This window comes from Callionymus lyra, chromosome 1 (assembly GCF_982586985.1).
Source record: "Callionymus lyra chromosome 1, fCalLyr1.hap1.1, whole genome shotgun sequence".
NCBI lineage: Eukaryota > Metazoa > Chordata > Actinopteri > Syngnathiformes > Callionymidae > Callionymus > Callionymus lyra.
In genome coordinates this window covers 9,202,472-9,226,959 of record NC_141818.1, presented here as the reverse complement: position 1 = coordinate 9,226,959, position 24,488 = coordinate 9,202,472, and the positions used below count along the sequence as shown (strand labels likewise).

At 39.7% G+C, this 24,488-nt stretch overlaps 1 protein-coding gene across 2 annotated transcripts in view; it reads left to right on the top strand.

Annotated features, from left to right (window-relative positions):
• Window positions 1–4,343: 4,343 nt before the first annotated feature.
• The window catches only part of ntrk2a (neurotrophic tyrosine kinase, receptor, type 2a), an 88,849-nt gene continuing 68,704 nt past the window's right edge, over window positions 4,344–24,488 (top strand). Inside the window, exons 1-8 of one of the 2 annotated variants that reach the window (XM_087792136.1) lie at window positions 4,344–4,902; window positions 7,860–7,934; window positions 11,711–11,782; window positions 12,398–12,466; window positions 13,362–13,510; window positions 23,886–24,028; window positions 24,118–24,250; window positions 24,316–24,387. In XM_087792136.1, coding sequence (XP_087648262.1) covers window positions 4,652–4,902; window positions 7,860–7,934; window positions 11,711–11,782; window positions 12,398–12,466; window positions 13,362–13,510; window positions 23,886–24,028; window positions 24,118–24,250; window positions 24,316–24,387 — 964 coding nt within the window. In that variant the 5' untranslated portion in view covers window positions 4,344–4,651. The remainder of the gene's footprint in view (window positions 4,903–7,859; window positions 7,935–11,710; window positions 11,783–12,397; window positions 12,467–13,361; window positions 13,511–23,885; window positions 24,029–24,117; window positions 24,251–24,315; window positions 24,388–24,488) is intronic. The other variant, XM_087792145.1, reaches the window with a different exon arrangement.

Genomic DNA, 24,488 nt, shown 5'->3' with positions numbered 1-24,488 from the left:
ATCAATATTGACTCTAGGTCGGGCTTAACAGGAACTTCCGGCGCGTCAAAACTTCCTGACACTTTTATATCTATATATGCATGGACTCGACTTACAACCAATCGAACACTTTTAAAATTCCTGCCCACCTGTCTGACCTCTTCCACCTCCTCTCTTGTCGTAATAACTCAAAAATACATGAACGTGTTTCAAGGAAACTTGCTTCTTCTGCACCACAGAGAGTGTATTTCTTGTTGTTAATGAGATCTACCGCCCCCTGCTGTCCAATCGTAACTTAATAAAATATTTAAAATTATAAAAAGAAAAGTGTAAAGCGTTAGATAGATACCATTCATTTAAGGCAATAAATTGAGTTTAAAAAAAATTCACAATATGAAAATGAGCTGCTTGGCAGAGGTCTGCAATCAGAGAGCACTTTTCTTGTGTACAATATGAACAGTCATTTAGCTGCTACTATTGTACAATGACCTTGAGTTTCTTGATGGATTGTATACATTTTTTTTTGTCCAGCTAGCATATTAAATCAAACATTTCATAAAAACTGGATAAAAAAAACTGACCATCTGGTTCCACAAATCACTTGAAGGTTGTTTACTTTTCTTCACCTGCTGATTAATAAATATATATAGCGTTATTTAAAAATTCTAACAGAGGAGATTTTGATTAAATAAATGTACAGCATTATTTTTTGTACATCCACAAGCTGAAGAAAGTATTTTAAATGTCTATATTTTGGCTGATTTCAGTCACTTCTGATATGTTTTCAACTAGTACTATTTTGGGGGGAAAACCCAACTGGACGACGTTTTAATGAGTCCGTCCTCCACGATCCGATGATCAGAACATCCCAGTTTGTGGTGTTGTGTGGCAGATTTGTTCCGACACCAGCAGGACTCCATAATTACTCTCCTCTATTCAGCGGCGGCGGCGGCTGTGCGTCAGCGCCGGACGTCACGCTGGAGTCGCTGACGGGGACCGAGCATTGGAGGAGGTGAGGAGGGGGAGGTATGGAGGGAGGTATGGAGGGAGGTATGGAGGGAGGTATGGAGGGAGGGAGGTTCTCTCCTCCTCACACGTGGACGTGATGTCACTCGGCATCTCTGGCACCGGGGAAGGTGAGAGACGGAGGTGAAGAGGCAGCAGTCGAAGCCGCAGATGATGCTCTTCGTGAGGAGGCGGCTGAAGGGCGTCCGAGCCGCTCTCGCTAGCAGAGAAGGCCTCGTATCGATCCCGAGTCTGGCTTGGCCAACAGCCCTGTTATGAATTGATGTCAAATGATTTAATAAGGTGTGACGCCGGGCCTCGTACTCGCCCGCTAAAGACCCGATGATTGGTGTTTGCCCCCCCCCCCTACCCCCCTACGTGCCTGATCCCCCCCAGTACACGCCGCCTCGCTTCACGTCTGCTAGCTAACAAGCTGTCGCCCCCCGTTCATAATGGCGAGCGCCGGCATGTTGCTCCAGTCTGATGAGTGATCATCCATCGTCTAGTGCTGCCAGCTGTACGAGGGAGTCCCCCCGACTTGGCCCTCCCTGGCCCTCTTACAACTCACGAGTCCTCGCCAACATCGGAGCAGGAAAAATGGCCGACACCTTCACAAAAAAAGCAACTAATACCCCTGGATTAAATTCTTTCTTCAGCCTCTTGAGAAGTTGCATCCAAGATCTGAGGAACTCTCTTGACCAGAGATGGTTGTTGAAGGTACATGAAAATAGTAATGGATTGATTTTTATCGTGAACTCAAATCCAGTGTACTTGTAAGGGGGGTTAAAAGCTCCAACATTTCAAGACAAACAGGATTCTTAATTACAAAAAACAAAACAATGTGATACTGTTTTTTTGTTAAATCTATGGATCATGTTCTGAATCTCCAAGAAAAACCTACGACTTAAAGTGGGATTATCGCATCATTTTGAGTGTTTTGGGGGTCGGGTTGAGTGTTTTTTTCTAACTCACTTAAAAGCATATCATGAATCACCATAAAGAGGACACTTCTAACTGGAGTGGAGATGTCGTAACATTTTGAGGGTTTTTTGGGGTCACGTTGAGTGTTTTTTATGCACTTCTAACTAACTTAAAAGCATATTCTGAATTCCCTAAATAAAATACATTAAACAAGGATTAACCAGGTCTCATTAAGCCTCATTTTTCTTAAGAAAAACTATGCCCCCGTAATAGTTCTATATATATATACAGATACAAAAAATACCGTAGAAAATCTCTCGTATAGTCTATAAAAAGGGCTTCATACAGAATAAACTCTCTCGAGTCCATTATGCAAGGTATGCCTGAGCAAAAAAAAAAATGTAGCTTTTTTTGCAATAGTTACTTAGCTTTTTATTATTTCTGATGTAAAAAAAATATAAATGATTTCTAGTGTTGGGTTCGAAGCCCCGTCCTCAAGATCACAAGCGGTGTGGTTTATTATTGTGGTAAATTGGAAAAAAAAAAAGGTGGTGTCAACATTGGTGAAGGGTTTCAATCTCTTAGCACCACAGTGTTGTTCCAGGACCAGCTCTGAATACTTACAGGGATCGGCTCATGGGAGTTTTCTCTACAAGTTCACACGTGTTTTGTAGACTTGGTAAATTCATTCAACCGTGTTCCTTGAAGTATCCTGTGGGGGATGCTCAGGAAGTTCGGGGTACACAGTTAACACTGGTTATTGGGTCCCTGAAGGACCGTTTGAGGGTTGGATTTCGCCAGGGCTGCCCAGGTCTCTTGTTGGGTTGGATCTTGTCGCAGCTTGTTGCAAATGACGTGCTGTTGTTGCCACTTTGGATGACAATAAGCTGATCTTAAACCCCTAAAACCATGGTCCGGAGTTGGAAAAGGGTGTAATATCCAGTTAATGTTGGAGGACAAACTCTTTACCAGGTGAAGGAGTTCAAGTATCTTGAGGTGCTGCCCACGAGTAAAGGGAAACTTGGAAGTAATGATCGAAAGAACAGACTGTCTTGGCCCAACCTTGAAAATAAGGTGAAAAACTTAAAGTAGAACAGCTGTTTTTCCACATCGAGAGAAGCCAATACAGGCGGCTCACCTACCTTCTTTAGAGAGCCTCCTAGATGTCACTCATAGTAGGAGTTCCAGGTATTTTTCAACTGAGTCAAAGTCCACAGAGTTACGCCAGGACACGACGGAGAAACTATACCTTGCACTTGACCTAGGACTACCTCAGTACTTTCCTAGAAATGCTGGAAGAGGTTTCTGGAGAGACGCTACTCCCATGACCAGACCTCTGATAACTGGTAGACGATGGTTGGAACTATACCTAGAGAACAGTCACTTCTACAGTCAATTAAATGTGCTATAAAAGCCCACGTTGTCTGTTTACGGTTTGGTAACAATTCATTCATCTGATCTCTAACGCTAACACCTGTATCCCAATAAAAACACTTTTTTTCATTTTGAGGACCAGGAAAAAAGGATTTTCCAGTTAGCAGTCCCGGTTTGATCAAAGGATTTCTGGCTGATCCTCATAATACAGGACATTAAGCGAAGTATTTATGTGAGATACGCCACATCTGCTGGATCCATAACAAGATGTTTGGATCCAGACCAGCAGGTGCATTGAGTTTCTTCCTTCAACATTGAATGGACACCTGTTTCCAACCAAGGATCATGGTTTAAGGGGTTTTGGTTTTAGGGGAGCTGCTGAGACAAGATCGAATCCAAGAACAGACCCGACTTAGTCCAACCCTCAGCGGGAAAATCCCTTATTACCGGCCCGGTCTTTGACGACGGTCATTCAGGGACCGAATAACCAGTGTTGAGTTTGGTACCCCAAACTTCCTGAGCACCCCCCCACAGGATACACTTTAAATGAACACGGTCCTTTTTCCAAGTCTACAAGACACATGTGAACCGGTGACTCCCATGAGGCGAACCTTGTTGAGATCTGAACCCGGAACTACAATATAATCTTGGGATAGCGTGGCTTTACTCCGGGGACTCCGCTTTCCTCCCACAGTCAAAAAAACATACAAAAGTTGATTGGGAACTTGGGGAAATTTTGTGTGTGTGACCGTCATAAGGGTAGAAAATGGATTGATTGATGGGCTGAGTTCACAGAGGAGTTTTAGATTCAGAAAATCCAGTTCAGGGTTTATAGTCGGTCGTCTTATCCTAAAACGACCTTCTAAATGAACGAATCGTCATATCTCGCCGTCACGTAAGGACATACCTCTGATGTTAACCCCTGCCTGTCCAGACCCTGCCCTTGAGCAACCCCCCCCCCCCCCCCCCCCCCCCATTCACCTCTTCATCAAAACCCCTCCACCAGGTCCCAGATGGAGGATCAATACGCTGTTGCGACCTGCTCAGATACATCTCTCCTCCTTCCTCTCCTCAATCTCCGGGGCTCTCCCATCCTTCTGTTCCACCCACCCCAGCACCCACCCCACCACCACCCACCCCAGCACCAGCAGCATTTCCACGCAGGACGAGTCATCAGGAGGAGCTGGTCTCAGACACACAGAGCGAGCCTTTGACTTGAATGGTGGCGGATTTTGTCGCTGGGACCAAAAAGCAGGACCGCAACCCTTCAGACAGTGTCTTTCTTCTGATTCCATTGGATTTTTTGGATTTTGTTTTTTCGGGGCGATCCCCGGGGCTGAGAGGCTGACCGAGCTCGAAGTTGTCAGCCGAGATGAGCGCCTGGAGAGCGGGGAGCGGGGCTCTGTCTGCGGCGGGGAGACGGTCCTCCTCCTGCCGCCGCCTCTGGTGGCTCCTGGTCATCGGGGTGTCGGTGAGCTCGGGGGACCCCTGGCTGTCCATGGAAGCGTGCCCGTCCCTGTGCACGTGCAGCAGCACCAGGATCTCGTGCGTGGACCCGGAGCGAGGGACCAGCTCCTTCCCGGTGCTGCAGAGCGAGGCGGAGATGGAGAACATCACCGACATGTGAGTGTCTTCTTTTTTGGGTCCGGAACCAAGAACCCAAAAAATAAAAAGAACCATGACTCACGCTCTCACGCATCCTTCACGCGCATTCTATCTCCAGAGATAAACACGTGAAATCTGTGATGTCATTGTCACCGTCACACAAAAAAAACAAACATTCATGCATTCATCAATGTCCTCTTTATGACCACTCTGAGGACGAGCGCGTTCACGTGACCGCGCGTACACACGCATCTCTCACGCACCTGAACCGGACCGTTCGGAACACGAACGGATTCAAGCCAACAACAACAGAAGCTCATCACATTTATTTTTTATTCCTTTCTTCATTATCTTATTCCTTTGATGTGAGGTCGAGCTATGGACACCCTGGAAAGCTCACCTGTGCCTCTCAAATAGACAGACCACCACACGCACCCTATACAGACCCTTTAGGGTCGTTCATGTTTTTTTGGATGGTGGGAGGAAAGCAGAGTTTCTAGCACAAAGATACCAAACAAAAAGTGATATTAAATTAAATAATTATATTTGTTTTATTGAAATTATTTATCCTCATGACATCACTTTGTTATTATTTAAATATAAACCAACAATATATATGCACAGAAATTTTCTCCGGCTTTTTGACTCTTTTTCTATGATTTTTTTTTCATATGAAAGAATCGAAATAAAAATAGAAATATAAAAATGTAATATGTAGGAAACACACAAAACAAGAGTGCAAAACTGTGAAAATATAACAGATAATCACATATATGTTTTTTTTTCCCCACTTCCTTTGTTATCGTTTCCACAGTCGACCCTGGTGAGTTTATCATAAATACACAACCTGCTGCTTTCAAATACATCAAGCAAAAAAAAAAAAGAAGGGAGGAAGAAGAAACCTTGTTGATTAGAGGAATAGAAACGCTCTTATCAGTGGCCTTGGAGAATCCTTGGTGGTTTAAATGAGAGAGCTGCTGAAAAGCGTTGGGCAGATTGCTCGGCTAATGTCAACAGACGAATCACCGGCGACTGCTAATTTACTGCCAAAAAAATAAAGATGTAAAAAAAAAAGAAAAGATCAAGTCCAACGCCGCAGCTGGAAAAACAGATTTAAGACCTTAACGTGACTCTGGAGAGCGAAGGTGGACGACGTGTTGGTGGACGTGGCATCACCATCAGAGATCAAACAATATAATGAAACTTTAATTTAATGTAATGTAAACAACATTTTGTGTCACAAAACTATACAAACGGAGCCAATAATATATAACAAAAAAAATTATAAATTGTTTTATAACTGTGTGTTTAATGGTGTTTACATTTAATCTGAACTAAATGATAATAAAAAAACACAACCAAGAAAATTGGTTCTGTTTTTCTATTATTTGTCATTGTTTTTTTCTAGTATTGACGACACAAACAAATCCTATGTTGTGTTTAAAACACTGGCAATAAAAAATCCGATTTTATTTTTTATCTATTTTTCAAAGAGAAATACATGAAATAAAATATATAAGGTTTACTTTGAAGAGATGGTTGATGAGCTTTCAGGAATAAATATTTCGATCTTTATGAAGTTATTGATTTATTGTGATCATACAGTTAAGTTATATAAACAAATGGTCGTGACAGAATTATATGTTATGAGTGTTAATGCTGTTCACATGTAGGCTATAGTGTACTCTGTAAAGCTGCTGGAGTTGACTGTATCCTCTCATCCTCAGTCATCGCCGGGATCTCACTTGACAGGATTTAATTTTTCCTTTAGCTTTAAAAGTTGTTGGAGTTGACTGTATCCTCTCATCCTCAGTCATCTTCGAGATCTCACTCAACGGGGATTTAATTTTTCCTTCAGCTTTAAAAGCTGCTGGACTCGACTGTATCCTCTTATCCTCAGTCATCGCCAGAATCTCACTTGAGGGGATTTTATTTTTCCTTTAGCATTAAAAGCTGTTGGAGCTGACTGTATCCTCTCATCCTCAGTCATCGCCTGGATCTCGCTTGACAGGATTTTATTTTCCCTTTAGCATTAAAAGCTGTTGGAGCTGACTGTATCCTCTCATCCTCAGTCATCGCCTGGATCTCGCTTGACAGGATTTCATTTTCCTTTACCTTTAAAAGCTCTTGGAGTACTTGTACTCGTCCACGCTGGTTACCATCCTCGTTTGTAAATGTATCTGCTAGATCCTAATCACAGATTAAACAAGTGTACTTTGAAGGTTAATGCTTCGAACATGCAGAGAAAAAAAGTTTTTGGACCAAAGGAAGCAGGAAAAACGAGGCAGGGAAGACAACCAATGAGGTGGATGGATGTAGGAAGTAGTTTAGTTGTGACCAGGAAGGATGATCAAGTTATTGGAAGAAGAAAAAACAACCTTAACTTAAAATATTGCTTGTGATGGATTTCATGCAATTACTGGACATTTTAAAATGGTCTTAAAAACCATATATATTTCGTGCAATTATTGCCCAATGAATACATTTAAAATGCATGTTATTTTCTTTGTCTGTTCAAGCAAAATTATTAGAATCTAGATATGAATCGTGTTATGTAAGTTCCTAAAGATCCGCTCGTGTGTCCAGAATAATTCCTTCCCTGTTTTTTGCTGACTCATCTTTATGACAAGCAGAATGTTCTAGAGACTTCCACGTCATGTTTTCTTTTTTTTTTTTTTTAAATATGCTCCCCGACAAAAGAATCTCCACTTTTCAGTCCCTCTTCCGCTCCATCCGCTCGTGTGTCGTCGCTAAACGTCATCAAACGCCAATTATCACAGTATGTTTCCTGGATTCGCGGCCGGTTGCTAAACAGTTTTCACGGCTGGCTGTGCCAACTGACGCTTGTTTGCATCAGCCGCGGCCGAAGCGGAGAAACGATGTTCTGTCACGTTATCTCCTCTCAGTGTTTGCTTTGTCTTGTTGAAGCATTCGTGTTTGTGAAGCATCTGACACTCGCTTGTTTCTCTCGACAGCTACATCGCCAACCAGAGCAGCTTCTCCTCCATCAGTGACAAAGACCTGCACTACTACAAGAATCTCAGGAACTTGTGAGTCTTTTTAAAAATAAAATGATGTCGCCTCACTGTGAGCGAACACATTCTCCTTCTACTATAGCTCCCCTGACTGCAGTGGTCAGTACCTACCCAAACGATTGCAACATGTAGTGAAGTCTATGTAGGAAGTTAACATTTTTCATTTTAATTGAGCCCTTTATTTTAGCCATTAATTATCTTCTGTGGAGTCACAGGGGATTCAATTCCTATTCTAGCTACTTGGGGTGAGAGTTTGGGGACACCCTGGACAGACTGCGAGTCCAATGTGGTATTAAGATAATTTGCAAATAATAAATAAATACTGGCAACACTATACACATCATGATATAGGGGTAAAGGTATAATATATTGCAATGTATTTTGATACTGTCGAAACAAAGTTTGAGTACTTGACTCTGGTGTTGCAGAATCTACAGTCCACATGACTCTTGATGAAATCGTAACTTCTTTTTTTTTTTTTTAAACTAAAATATGTCGAATCATCATCTTTACAAGCTGCTGGAGTCAATTGTATCCTCTGGTCCTAAGTCATCGCCAGGATCTCACTTGACAGGATTTCATTTTCCTTCAGCTTTTAAAGCTGCTGGAGTCAATCGTATCCTCTGGTCCTCAGTCATGGCCGGGATCTCACTTGCCGGGATTTAATTTTTCCTTTAGCTTTAAAAGCTGTGGAGTCAACTGTATCCTCTCATCCTCAGTCATCGCCTAGATCTCACTTGACCAGATTTCATTTTTCCTTTAGCTTTAAAAGTTGTTGGCGTTGACTGTATCCTCTCATCCTCAGTCACCTTTGGGATATCATTTGACGGGATTTAGTTTCCCCCTTAGCTTTAAAAGCTGTTGGACTCGACTGTAACCTCTTATTCTCAGTCATCTCCAGAATCTCATTTGAGGGGATTTTATTTTTCCTTTAGCATTAAAATCTGTTGGAGTCGACTGTATCCTCTCATCCTCTGTCATCGTCAGGTCTCACTTGACGGGATTTTATTTTTCCTTTAGCATTAAAAGCTCTTGGAGTTGACTGTATCCTCTCATCCTCAGTCATCGCCGGGATCTCACTTGACAGGATTTAATTTTTACTTTAGCTTTAAAAGCTCTTGGAGTTGACTGTATCCTCTCATCCTCAGTCATCGCAGGGATTTCACTCGATGGGATTGCATTTTTACTTTAGCTTTAAAAGCTGCTGGCACCGACTGTATCCTCTTATCCTCAGTCATCGCCAGAATCTCACTTGATGGGATTTTATTTTTCCTTTAGCATTAAAAGCTGTTGGAGTCGACTGTATCCTCTCATCCTCAGTCATCGCCGGGATCTCACTTGACAGGATTTGATTTTTACTTTAGCTTTAAAAGTTGTTGGAGTTGACTGTATCCTCTCATCCTCAGTCATCTTTGGGATATCACTCGACGGGATTTCATTTTTCCTTTAGCTTTAAAAGGTGTTGGACTGGAATGTATCCTCCCATCCTCAGTCATCGCCGGGATCTCACTTGAAAGGATTTCATTTTTACTTTAGCTTTAAAAGCTCATGGAGTCGACTGTATCCTCTCATCCTCAGTCATCGCAGAGATCTTGCTTGATGGGAATTTATTGTTCCTTAAGCTGCAGAGGATGTAATGATTTCTGAAATCTAGCGCCTAAAAGTTAAATTGCAACACAAAAATGTACAAACTCTATAAATATTTGCATGTTTATTGTAAAAGAAAAAAGAACACTAAAGAAACACTTTATAGAAACCATAAAATATGTAATAAGTATAAATATAGTGATTTTAAATATCGATACATTATGCAAACAAAGAGCTGTTCTTCAGGCTATATTAGCTTAGTTTCTTACCCTATATTGGCTCGACTCGCCAGCAGAACATGAATATTTTCTGAGACGCACAAGTGCACAACAACACGGTGCACTAGTGGGCGACGCTGCAGCCCCCCGGCCAGAAGAAGGTCAAAAGGTCTCCGGCTCAGAAAGCAGCTCAAGGCGGAGAGGGTTTGAATATAGAGGTTAATTTGTGGGGTGTGGGATTAAAGATGTATTTCCGTGCTGGACTGGACGCCGATGACTCCGGGGTCGCCTCAGAGCTGTGAAAATAATGCAAGCTGTCCAAGTGAAGATGTCATCCCCCCCAAAAAAACCCTCCTCTATCTTCCACACTGAGGTGTTTGGGTCCGAGCGATCACACCTTCTCCGTCGGTCGAGGTTTGGCCGACGGCTTCTCTCAGAACGTAAAAGTGTCAACACTCCAGGAACGACGTCCTTCTCCAGAACGTGCGTCAAGATTATTACTGTAACATATGAAGACCAGACTTTCCATCGCACTTGAAAACAGAACTTTTTTAAAAAGTCGTTTCAAGGAAGAAATATGTTTGTTGCAAGCTTTAACTGTTGCAGTGCATTATGAGCCATCATAGTTCAAGAAAAACTCACCTCTGCCAAGGAGCTTATTTCAGATCAATAAAAATATAGCATAGAATCAATAAATCATCTTCCATGATTGAAGGATGTTGTCGAGTCATGAGAAAAAAGAAGCAAAATTCATCAACAAATGTCGAAGGAACAGCAACAGCTTTGTCTGAACTCAGAGCTGACATTCTTAGTTTTATTTAGAAAACAAAACTGTTTTTTTTTTTTGCTAGTTCTGAACCAAAAAGGTTCATGAGCAGCAGCAGTTAGAAGCCATACAAGTCACTGAAAAAACACCCTGTTTCATTTGGAACAAAAAACACCAAAATCAAAGCAGCTGTTTGTCAATATTTCCTGAAAATCTTCTTGAAATACGTCCAGAACTTTACAATTAATATTAACAGACAGATGAGTACTTAAAAAAATATAACCTTCTTGCCAGAGGTCGCAATCTTTCTCTGTCAAAGGTTACAAACAATGTTTGTCCTTCAGTCACGACTCAACTGGGTTCTCTTGGAACAAGTTTGAGGTCCAAATACTTTACCAGAAAAATCTGTATTTGTAAAATTAGTTGACTGATACTACAAAGTTGTTCCTTACTTTGTTGTACTCAAAAAAGTGTGGGTTGGAAGGGAAGGGGATTTGATATAGTTTTTTATTTCGTTTTATTTTATTTTTACTACAATGTTATCGTTGTTTTGTTTTTGTTTTAATTTATTGTACTTATTTTCAATGCATCCACTTGTGTTTGCCACACAAATTTTAATAGCTGCTGGATTCAGTTGTATCCTCTTGTCCCCAGTCATCGCCAAGAACTCACTTGACGGGATTTTATTATTTCTTTAGCTTTAATAGCTGCTGGATTCAGTTGTATCCTCTTGTCCTCAGTCAGATCTCACTTGACAGGATGTAATGACTTCTGAAATCTTGCGACTAGAAGTTAAATTTCAACACGAAAATGAACAAACTTTGTAAATATTTGCGCGTTAATCGTAAAACAAAAAATAAAAAGTATAAACACACTTTATAGATAGACCATAAAACAAGTAAAAAGTACTAGTATAAGAATACACTGATTTCAAGCTAAATCTATTCAGAACAAATGGTTGCGTAATCAAAGTCTCGCAGGATCACTTGAGTGACAGAAGAGATTTGATGGCATCCATGTTTGTGGCCCCTGATGGTCGCATTTTCAAGGGAATTTAATTTACAACAGGTACGAGACGGAGTGTTCTGGGCCACGAATAGTATCCACTCTTCTTTGTACAGAAATTGAATTTCAAATGTTGGTTGTGGCGACCCTCCTTCAATGTCACGGACAAACATTCGGTTCTGATCCACGTGTTTTTCTTTTTTCTTCTACTTCAGAACGGTGACCAACAGCAGACTGACCTACGTGTCCAAACTGGCCTTTGAGCAAAACCTCAAGCTTCAATATTTGTGAGTAAACATACTTATTACATCTTTTTGTTTGAAATGTTTTTTTAATATTTCTTGAAGCTCTTATCTTATCTTACCTGAAGTAAGTACTAGTTAAATTATGTCCGTGCAGTTTATTTTAAGTTCATGTCATTAGAGCTTTTCGTATATTTTGAGGCATATTTTTAACATAACTATGAAATAACAAGAACTAAAACTTTATAACATTGTAAGTACTGTAGAATGACATGAATAAGCAAACGTATGATGAATTTGATGTACTTGTCATTTCTCAAAATCTAATAATTTAATTATTTTACCAAATAAAAAGTATGATTTCAGCTTTTTTTTTTTAAATCAAAGAACATTTTGCAATGCCACTTTCCTTCTCTCACTCCCTCTCAGTGAACACATCACTGCAGTCACGTCCGTTTTAGCAGATTATTTATTTGCTATTAGTTATTGGAAAAAGGTTTTATCGTCATGGATACAAAAGAAGAAAGACTCTCGACTGTTGACGACAAAAGTCCGTCAATGATTTTAAAACGTTGAAATACAATTTAGACTTGAGGTAGTACAAGTACAACTGTTACCATAGCAACGTAATCTGTTTACTAATCTAATCTCAATCTGCAGGAATCTGAAAGACAACAACCTGTCGTCTCTGTCCTGGACCATCTTCAGAAACCTCAACATCTCTTATCTGTAAGTTTGGCCTCTGACGTTTGTCCATAATGTCCACTGATGGACAAGATTCGCAGTGAAAATACGAAACTCGTCCAACTGTTATTGTCACACTGGCTGGATGTGGCCCGCTAGCCTTTCTTTGACACTTTTGGCTTCAATTATTCGGAAGAAAAACGTATGTAACGTTGTCTCAACTTGACCGAGAGACAACACAAGGGATACCACAAACACATTTGTTTTCGGACCTCCTGGTCACCTTGACCTAGATATAACACAAGGGATACCACAAACACGTTTGTTTTCTGGGCTCCGGGGTCACCTTGACCCTGAGACAACACAAGGGATACCACAAACACGTTTGTTTTCGGACCTCTTGGCCACCTTGACACAGATACAACACAAGGGATACCACAAACAAACATTGAAGTATCTTATTAAAAATTATTATTATTGCATTGAAAGGTTGAATTTGTTTTAAAAAAAGGAGGGAAAAATACATCGTCTCCAATAAAAAAATTATGAATTTTGAAAAACTTTTCTTGAATTATTGGAAACCAAATAAAATCATTAAAAAAAATAACTTAAACAAAAAAAAATTAAACCTTACATTACAGAAAGTATTGAATTAAATGATTATCCCTTGTGTTATCTCAGGGTCAAGGTGACCCAGAAATTAATACTCAAATTAAAAATTAACCCGACATTGCATTTAAAAAAAAGTTGACTGTTTATTCATCTAATGAATTTGTCTTTTTCCTTTTGTTTTGCAATTTTCTTTTAATTATTTTGATAATTTAAGTAGAATTTATTTAAGCCGATCAACAAGATAACAATATTCTTTTTTTTGCGGCTAACATTATTGAAAACACCATCAAAACTAAGAGATCATTGAATGTTTGTGTTCCTCCTTAAGCATCTTGTCGGGGAACCCTCTTCACTGCTCCTGCGACAACTTCTGGATGAAGCTGTGGTTGGGAGACGAGGCCGACACTCAGGACCTGCGATGCATCGAGGAGACGGGAGGACGGAAGCTCATGTCCCGGCTGACTCTGCCCAACTGTGGTGAGTGACTCACACACACACACACACACACACACACACACACACACACACACACACACACACACACACACACACACACACACACACACACACACACACACACACACACACACACACACACACACACACACACACACACACACACACACACACACACACACACACACCCACACACACACACACGCACACTCACACACACACACAGGGTTAGATACCTTGGGACATGTGTGATCTTGAGCAAGGTTGTGGTCTCCATCAGTCGGCCGCACACACGTGTGGCGTGTATTGTGTGTTTATGGAAGCACTTAGTAAAATATGGCGTGTTAAGTGTAGCGTCTCACTTTAGACGACTATGCGAAGCGCTCTCGCTCAACCTCGGGCTTGTTGTTGTTGTTGTTATATAAAAAAAATAAAACACAACTCTATAAAGTATGATTGTGTTTTCTCAATATACCCATCGGTATACATTATTCACCGGGTTATTGAAACACGTTCCAGGGCTCCTACGCTGTGCATTATGGGCTGTAATTTCCCCAGATGCTCTACAGTGCGGAGCTATTACGGCGATATCTCACACATGAACAAGCAAACAATTGCCTGCTTCCCCTCGTCAATGGAAATGTAGTGAGTTGTGTGCAGGTCTCTCAGCTGAGTTCACTGGTAAATTGTTTCCTAGCGAAGCTCGCTCTATACGCGCCATAACTGGTGGAACGAATCAATATCAATTATGAACTCCATTAGATCGTACACTTGTGTTCATTGTCTATCCGTTTGGAACTGAACACATGTTTTTCACTAAAACATATGTTTTAATTTGATATTAGAAATGATAAGTTTTCCTTTTTTTTTTGGATATTTTCATCATTAAGACTCTAAAGCCACAACGTTTGTGTTACAGGCTGTCAACCAGCTAAACTAGCAACTATCCTATAGCGTTTACTGTAAACATTACAATACAGTTATTAAAATAGAAATGTTCACAGTTTTTCCGATCTATTCATTGTTATGGGGTTGCAAGGAGAAGCTTGATAAAAAATAAAAACAGTAACATCAGACAATATCGACTTGAACGACTGCAGCTAGCTTTGTTATCGACCAGCTAAACTAGCAATTATCCTATAGCGTTTACTGTAAACATTGCTTTACTTTACAATACAGTTATTAAAATAGGAATTTTCGCCGTTTTTCCGATCTATTCATTGTTACAGGGTGCAAGGAGAAGCTTGATAAAAGATAAAAACAGTAACATCAGACAATTTCGACTCGAACGACCAGCTAAACTAGCATCTATCCTATAGCGTTAAATGTAAACATTGCTTTACTTTACAGTACAGTCATTAAAATTGAAATTTTCGCGTTTTTTCCGATCTATTCATTGTTACGGGGTTGCAAGGAGAAGCTTGATAAAAAATAAAATCAGTAACATCAGACAATTTGCTAACGACTGCAGCTAGCTCTGTTATCAACCAGCTAAACTGGCAAGCGTTAGCATTCAATTTGAAATATAGTTCTCCTAAAATAACTGTTTATAAAAAAAAGTAGAAATATCACAGTCTTAACTATCTATTTGGTGTAACAAAGTGGTAAGGAGAATCTTATCAAAGATAAGTATAAAGGTATACATTTAACTTAAGGATTACAGGAGCTAGCACTGTTATCAACTAGCTTAGCTACCAATAAACACACCCTGCTTAAACATTTCTTCACATTAAATTACATTCAATAAAGATAACAGATTAACTCTTATGAATTATATTTACCGAGATCCTTAGAATAGTTAATATAGTTGCAATTGTTACAGAAGGATTAATTTCACTTCAGGATCACTAAAGCTAGCCTTGTTATCAACTAGCTAAGCAAGCATTTATAGCATTCCGTTTTAAACATTCCTTCACTTGACATAAAAGTTGATTAACATATTATTAAAACATATTTACAACATATTAAAACATATTAATTTAATATATTGATATATTACGAGTTTTAAGGAGAAGTTTAATAGGTAAAAAAGTATTTCAGGCCGGTACATTTAACCCTAGAATGACTTTAGCTAGCATTGTTATTGACTAGCTACATTAGCAAGTATAGCAGTCCGTTTAAACATCAGTTTACTTTAAATGATAATTCATAATATTTATATACAAGGTTTTTTCTTCTATCTATATGCTGTAACAGGGGGTAAAGGAGGATCCTTACAAATATTTTTAAAAATGTAGTGTTATATGCAGGTATATTTTACCTTAAAATGGCTTCAGCTAGCTCTGCTAATTAAAAGCTAAGCTAGGTAGCATACCAATTAAAATGTATTTTACAGTTTTCCTTACTTTTTAGCATCATGAGTTGGTTTGGTATAATCTTAAAATACGCTGTCTAACTACATGAAAACGAGCAAAAAGAAATGTATATCAAATAGTGTTACTAGCCTGTAAGCGTATACAAGTATAAATTACATAATTGTTACTGCAAAGTTTAAAAAATAAATACATGTACTGGTTAGAAAAGACTAAAAATCGACGTTTCCGATTATTTTTCTGACACATTTTTGAAAGCCTATAAAAAATGGACTGACTCAGAAAAGAAAACACTCTCCAGAACCGAATCCATGGGTTTGACAGAAGAACTGTTTGTTCCTGACGAGGTGTTCACTGACCACTCGAAGGTCGTTCAAAATGAACCAAATGCAACCCGAGCTCGAGACAAAAGTCTAGTCAATAATTAATTTTAATTGAAACAGAATTATCGGCAAATCATTGGTTTAAACCTAATAATTATTTAAATAAATAAATAAAAGTTCATTTATTATTACACACACCTTAAATTGAAACCACTGCAACATTTAACACTTTATTATCTGATGACATCATCATTACGAGACGGTTTAAATGTGCATTTGTGTCGTGGATCAGGCAATAACAACAACAGCTCCACGTCGCTTTTTTGACGGCGTTTATATCTCGCGCTCGCAGTTTAAATGTCAAGTATGAAGCGCTCGTCTATTCTTCTGCATCATGAATTTTTCATTCATTTCTATTTTGGCCTCTTCTGCTCATAAACAGTGTCGATTCGCAGTCTGACCTTGCACCACGAGTCTTTGTCGATCGCGCCGCAGAGACCCCGGGATTTATTTATTTAACGGAACGCTTCAGGTGCGACGACGTGTCGGCGAGTAATCTGAGGAACACAAACGTCGTCTCGCAGGAAGTTGATAATTCGTATTGATCAGCGGCGTGAGAGGAGGTTATTTTTGGTGTTGTTTTACGGCCCCCCTCGGGCCCTGGAGGGCTGGGCAAGGGGGTGACATATGAGGAGGAGGACATGGTGCGGGGCTGATGGATGGCACCCCGGGGCAAAAACGTGGCTACACCCCAAAGAACTTTAAAGGCCGTCCGGGTTGTTTGTCCTTCTGCTGTTTTCATCAGTCGGACGTTAAAAATGATTTGAGGTTTTCTTCGAACTCTGGCAAACGTTTATGTTTCAGGAAATATTTCTTGCTTAACGTTGACATCTACGAGGCCACGGACGCAGGTCGCTAGCTAGCAGGTTTTTTTGAGGCTAGCTCGGAGGTTTAACGTGTGTAGCTAAGAATCTAAGAAAACATTTTGTCGTTACTTTCTTGAGCACAAATGCTACTGTAGCTAGCTGCTGCTATCAGCTATCTAAGCTAGCTGTTGCTATCAGCTAGCTAAGCTAGCTTAAAATCGTTAATTTTCACTATTAACGTCAAGGAAAAAAGTATTAAAGAAAAAGCTTTTTTACTAGTTCACATCCATTGGTGCTGGAGTTCTGACAAAAGGTCTTCTTACGATGATGGCTTCTTCTCAAACTTCTTGAATTAAACAAATATAGCATGTAGCATTTAGCATCTCCTCCCACAACATGAACATAAAGTGGCTATAAATGCACATTAGTTTCTTCAGAAGTCTCAATTCAAGACACAAAAAACTTGTAAGCAAATCATTAACCTTAAAGTAATTAACTTAACTTTCATCAATACTGTTTGAAAACAAATGATTTTAGATTAAATATTTGTATTCAATGAAAGATAAAAACCCTTTTTGAGTGCTATTTTATACCATTAGATGAATTTACAAGAGGAAAGCATTGGTAGATTTTAACCATATATTGAACTTTTTCTTGACAACATATAAACATAATAACCAAAACCAATTTAACGTACATACTTCCAAGAAGTACCACCAAAAATAAGAGGGTAAAAAACACATAAAGTAAGTAAAGGTTATTTGTAAAGTGCCTTTGACAAGTTATTATCAAGATTATTATGTTAAAATAAGAATATTGGACGCAAAGAATATAAAATAAATAAAAACAAACGCTTACTTCATAGAATACATTTGTATTATATTATAATATTATAGATAATAACAGCAATAGTGGAAATTTTTTACATTATTTAAAATAGTTTAAAGTGTGTTTTTTTTCTGATACTATATACAGAACAGAATTAACAAGAAGAAAATTATGGTTAATATTAGTGGTATGCAGTGCCGTAGTGTCACCTCACAGCATGAAGGTTGCGGGTTCACTTCCAGCAATAGGGATATATATAGCAGCCTCTCTGTTGGGTTACTCAGGGTACTCTGGTTTCCTCCCACAGTCCAAAAATACCCATATAAAGATTGATCATGAGCTCAAGATTGTCTATAATTGTATATGTTGTGTGTCTCTGTGTTCCCTGCGAGAGACTGTTGAACTGTTGAGGGTTTCCCCTGCCTCTTGACCGGAGTAGCTGGGACAGGCTTCCTTGGAAAGTAACAGTTGATGAGGTTTAATAATTCATTTAGTGTGACTTTTTATTTGAATATGTTGATCAGAGTGAAAGAAAATAGAGCAGAGATCGCCATCCGGTGGCCTTTGAAAATGAGGACACTGTATCATGAAACCATATCATTCATATCAGATGTATTTTGACATGTTCGACTGTAACGTAACACAGTGCGTCGCAGGTGGGATGTCAGTTTGTATCTCTGTGGCTGCTGCTTTCACGAAAGGAAAAAAAAAACATCTCCGTGTTCACGGCTGGTGAGCAGAGGGAAATAAAGCCAACAATTCTAGTCGACAAATCCTGAGAGTATGGAATTCTCTCAGTCCTTTGGTGGAGAGGAACTTCTTTCTCTCTCTCTCTCTCTCTCTCTCTCTCTCTCTCTCTCTCTCTCTCTCTCTCGCTCTCTCTCTCTCTCTCTCTCTGTTTCTCTCGGAATGTTCCTCTGTCCAGTTGAAAGTGACACAAAGCAGAGGAAGTGCCCAACAATGCCCTCCGGCTGACTCGGATTCGGACCACACACACTCACACACACACATACACACACACCCACACACACACACACACACTCACACACACACACACACACATCCGTCTCTCCTCCAACTGCTCTACTTCAACCTGCCGAGGCTAAACTCAGATTCGTGGAGAGGTTGGAGAGGCGTGACGACGTGAGATTGATGCTTAAACACCTGCAGGTGATTCAGCTGTTTGTTTAATTATACCACTAAGCGCTACACATCCCATAAACTCCCAACTTTTCTTTAAATAACAGACGCCGATAATTAAAAGCATCTGTCTCCCACTTTCCCTCTCGTTCGGCGTCCACCGTCAGTCAAGCTCCACTGTCGCCGAAATACTCTTCCAATGTTCTGGAGCTTCTGTTTTTTTTAAACTGGCGTCATGTGCACTTTGGCGTCGTGCACGTTTGGCACCGAGAATCAATAAAAGAAAGCGAAGAGGCCAGCTGGCTTTTTTTGTGTCCGCGAGCGGAAAAAACGTTCGCGCGACAAAAATAAATATTAGAAAAATATCCGAGTGCCAAACAAACAGAGACGTCTGAGCAGTGTAAAGAGAAACAGATTGGGGATGGATTACGTCTTATTTAAACGGTTCTGGAACGAAGACGTGTAAAGTTTCGCCGTGATTCATCGTTGAACAAATCAAACGGACTAACACAAGGAAGTACGGCTGTGAGAATGATTAATAGTTTAATTCATTTTAGAGATTATTTTTTAAAAGAAAATATGGACATTTTCTGCACATTTAGGTGTCAATCTTAGACAAAGTACTAATATTTTCACGAGTATTACGAGTAACGTCTTCAGTAAAATTCAATTTTTGGGGGATTAATTGAATTTTAGATACAGGAGAAATACATTTAGCCAAAAAATACATTTAATGTATCTCTAATGGTAGAGTGGTTGGCCTCAGAAGTTGCCGGTTCAATCTTAGCTCCGGATATAATTGTGTTGTTGAGCAAGACACTTAACCCTACACCTGATGTTTTAGCTGGTGTGTTGGGTCGCGGCCTACTCCCATCACTGTTTAAGTTTCTGTGAATGAGTAAAGATCGTTTTTTGGAGAGAAGTGTAAAAAGGTAGAGATGTACTTTTTTTTTTTTAAATTAGAAAATAGGAAGGAGAAAAATGTTAATAATTCAAGTAAATATAACAAGATATATATGTATATATATATATATATATATATATATATATATATACATATATATATATATATCTTGCTGTTTTGATTAAAAATTGATTCCAAAAAAATCCAGTCTTCACATTTTTTTAGTCATATTTTGTCAGTATTTTACTTCTATTTCCCTCACTTATAAAAAAACCAACTGCTTTATTAAATTTGAATACTGTAATATTTATTGTTTATTTTACATCATTTTATGTCTATATTAAATTTAACTGAAACTCCGCTGAGTAAACTATAAAATATTTGTATCTTTTTTGTCATTTTTTCTTTAGCAAAATGACTGCAAAATCATTTTTTATTTTGTATTTGCAAAACTAGTATTAAAACCTTGCTGTTATCTACGATATAAAAACATTATTTCCGGCCTCATATAAAACCCTTGACCTCGCTGTCCAGCTGAATTCTGCTCGTCGTTCCCAACATCTTTGCGAAGAAGTCACCTGGTTTTCTGTCCTTCTGGAGGTTTTCCAGGGACAGATCATCACGGGTCAAAAGGAAGAACCAGATGGAAAGATTCAGCCTCCTCGCTCTGCAAGTACCAGAGCGAGCCGAAGTCACAATTAAACCCCGCAACTGGATAAAAGGGATAAAGCGCGTGATCACAGGGTGTCAGTTACAAATTCCTGACAAATCCCTTTAACTCATCCTACCGCCTTGTTTGTTGCTCTTTCCTTTTTTCTTTTTTTTCTTTTTACAAGTCCTTCGCAGCTGCTGCTGCTCGGCTTTCCTCGCGCACGAAATAAATCTCGCAGGTGATTGGACTCAGGTGTGGCGCAGACGGAGTAGAGACAAAAACAATCGGGCCGACGTGATCCGGGTCACGTAGAGAAGGAAGTTATGGATGTCAAGTCACTTTCAAGTGGGTCGTCAGAGGAAATGATGTTTGGTAACATCTGAGAGCAATTCACGTCCTCACGTAACGCTGTGCCTTGGTCCCTGTGTAGGGGGCGCTGTTTTGTACTTCCCCTTCAGACGATTATGATTGTTGACCGGATCATACATACAACGTATCAATTTAAAAATAAGGGTCAGTCACAGTTATAAACATTAATTTATTGTCGATAAACAGTTAAAACTCTATAAAGTATTTATTTTTCAAACACAAACATTGTTAAATTAAACCAATTAAACGAGTGACGACTCATTTCAACTGAACTGCCTTTTTGATAAATGAACCTCATTCAGTAATATTTGTGTGTCCCAGAATGCATTGCGGGGACTGAAAAGGTTCCACTAACCTTCTCTTGGTATGTTTTCTGACATGTGTGTTGTCGGTGTGTGCCCTTTATGTTGTGATATTTGAAGTTGTTTTGGTGGCTTAGTTGCAATTTTGAGGGTTTTGTTCTGTAAGTAAAAGTACCTGCTTTCATATTTGGAGGAGTCAACTGATCTGGTTAAGACAGTTGATACTGGTGAAACAAAAGGATTAGGGTTGGAATATGGTTATGGTTAGGGTACAGGTTAGTGTAGGGTTGGGGTTAATGCAGGGTTATAGTTAGAATCAGGGTTCAGAGTAAGGTCTATGTATATGTTAAGGTTAGTGTAGAGTTAGAGGTACCTTTTTAGTTAGGGTTAGGGTTAAGTTAAGGGTTGGGATTAGGTTTATGGCTAGTGTTTGGGTTAGTGTAGGGTCATGTTTAGAGTTAGGGTTTAGGTCAAGGCTTAAATTCAGGTTTATAATAGGGATTAGGTTTATGGTAGTGGTTAGTTTAGGGTAAGAGTAAGGGTTATTGGAGAATTGTGGTTAGAGTTAGGGTTTATGTGAAGTCTTAGGTATATGTTAATGGTAAGGGTCAGTGTAGGGTTAGGGTAAGAGTACATTTTAAGGTTAAATCTTAGGTCTAGGTTTAAAGCTTAGAGCTTAGAGTTGGTATTAGGTTTATGGTTAGTGTAGGGTTAGCCTTAAGGTCAGCGTTAAGGTTTAGGTTAAGGCTTAGATTTAAATTTAAGTGAGGTTTTGGTTTAGGATTATGTCTAGAGTCAGGGTATGGTTGAGGGTTATTATTTTTTATTCTTCCAAAATGTAGACATTTTTAACCAAACACCATAAAAACTGTATAATTCTTTTCACAAGGCATACGGCTAATAATGTGTCGTCTCGGCAACAAACTCTAATTTGGGAGCGCCATGACGGCGAGGGTTAACTGCCAATTGAACAGTGTTTGACAACGAGTTCCGTTGGCGTGAGCTCGAAGGTGTCACGTGACCTGCAGATGGTGGTGATGGCACTGGAGAGCTGAGCCAGAGAGAGCCAGTTAAGATGAGCGCTCTGATAAGACAGCTGCCAGCACCAAAATGACTGCTTTTTAGTGCTTTCTCGCTCTGATTGAGCGGTTGCCGTAGTGATAAGTAGGTTACCGTGGTGATAAGAAATCCGCCGACCGACAGAAGAAGGACAGGAAGGAGTGATGGAAGAGGAGAGAGTTTGATAAGAAATCCATCTGCTTTTATAAGCTGTTGAAACTCTGCTCTTCTTTTCCTCCATGTTTATCTCCCTCTTCACACCCCTTCAAGTACACTAGGCACCATCACTTGTGTAATGTTACAATATAAACATTAAAAAAACAACAACTCTTTTATACAAACTACAGAAGGGAATATTTAAAAGATTATTTTAATTTCATGTTTAATTAAGACAACTCTAAAAAGTTCATAAACATTATTTAATGATTCAACTAAATGATTCATGTTTAAATTAAAAAATATTAATCAATAACAGACTAACTCAATATGTATGTATCACAAAATAATATATATTATAAATTATAACACAAATAAGAAATGATAATAACAAAAACAATAATAAATATAACAATATATTTTTTAATTGGCAGTAATAACGATAATTTATTTCCTAAGCATTTTTACGTTTCAAATGTGAGCTAATATTTGTGTGTTACAGAGAATAAAATGATCATAGAAATAACATATAAAAAATAAATAAATTAACCCAAATTTTAATACAATTTATTTTTGAAGAAAAAATTGGAATAACCACCAGCATTATAAAATAAATGAAAATATGTATAAATATTGGAATAATTATTACTTTTTCTAGAAGGAAAATATGAAACAAATATATCCAATACATCCAGATTAAATAACTATAAAGGTAGGATACATCTTGCATACGTTTGATTTATGTCCTTTTTTTTCCCTTCAAAGGTTTGGACGTGGTCTAAAAGGAAAAGCAAGTCCCTCGTGTGACAATACGACTATTATTGAGTGAAAATCAGATTAAATTGACTTCGCAAGGACATTGAAAAGACTCTTCAAGAGTCGGATCTTCTTTTGTGTTTTCGATTTTTCTTCTTTTTTTTTTTTAACTCGGACAAGGTCGGTACGATTGATAAAGTCTGATTGGCCACGCTCGGGTCACCCCCTGGTCAGCACTGTACGTCCGCACACGTGCACACACACACACACACACACACACACACACACACACACACACACACACACACACACACACACACACACACACACACGCACACACACCTACACACACTGGTGTCTTTGTTTTGACAAAGGCTGCAGACTGTGTCCAATCAATCGAGCTCCTCTGGGCTGGAGACATGCGCTGGTAATCACTGGAACCATTACTGTGTTTGAACGGCGTGTCTTTGTCCGAGCGTTTGATTGGCCGAGTGCTTAAATGAGCGTCAGCGAGAAAGATGGAGCGCGAATGAATTCAAGGTCTTTATTTGTGGCTGCTGTGTGTGCCTTACTGCTCTTTCACTCCACCCTTTGTCCCGTTTTGAGACGTGCCTCGTGTTTCAAGTGTCAAGTTTAGCCGTGAAGGCTGGATTTGTGTCCGCCCGTCTCCCCCCCCTCCTCACCCACCCCTCGCCACGACCACCAATCCCTGTCTCTGAATGTGCGCAGAGCTTCCCATGGCAACGCTGAGTCCATCTAAGGTGACGGTGATGGAGGGCGAGGACGAAGTGCTGGCCTGCACCACCTATGGAGTCCCCACGCCGGAGCTGAAGTGGAACCTGGGCCAGACCGCCCTGGCCACCAACTACGCGGTGAGATGTCCTGGAGATGATGATGATGATGATGATGAATAAAAAACCATCTGACGGACGTCGTCGTTGTCTCCTCGCCCCCCCCCCAGACCGAGACGTCGGGTCAGATCTCGGTGCTGCGGCTGACCAACCTGTCGTCCATGGACCACAACAGGAAGATCAGCTGCAAAGCCGAGAACATGGTCGGGGAGAAGGAGTCGTCGCTGTATCTGGATATTCTCTGTGCGTTAGTCTCCCTCAAGTGGCGTCGACGTCAGGCTTCTAACACCTGTTCTCCGTCTTGGCAGTTCCTCCCAAAATCACAAAGTTGAGCGACGCAATTCCGGACCATCACTGGTGCATCCCCTTCAGTGTGGCAGGTAACTCCCATTGTACTTTGCCGCCCAGCCAACCAATAAACTGACCATCGCTTTTGGTATAGCATCAAATACTTTAGGATTTAAATACAGTATTGTAGTGA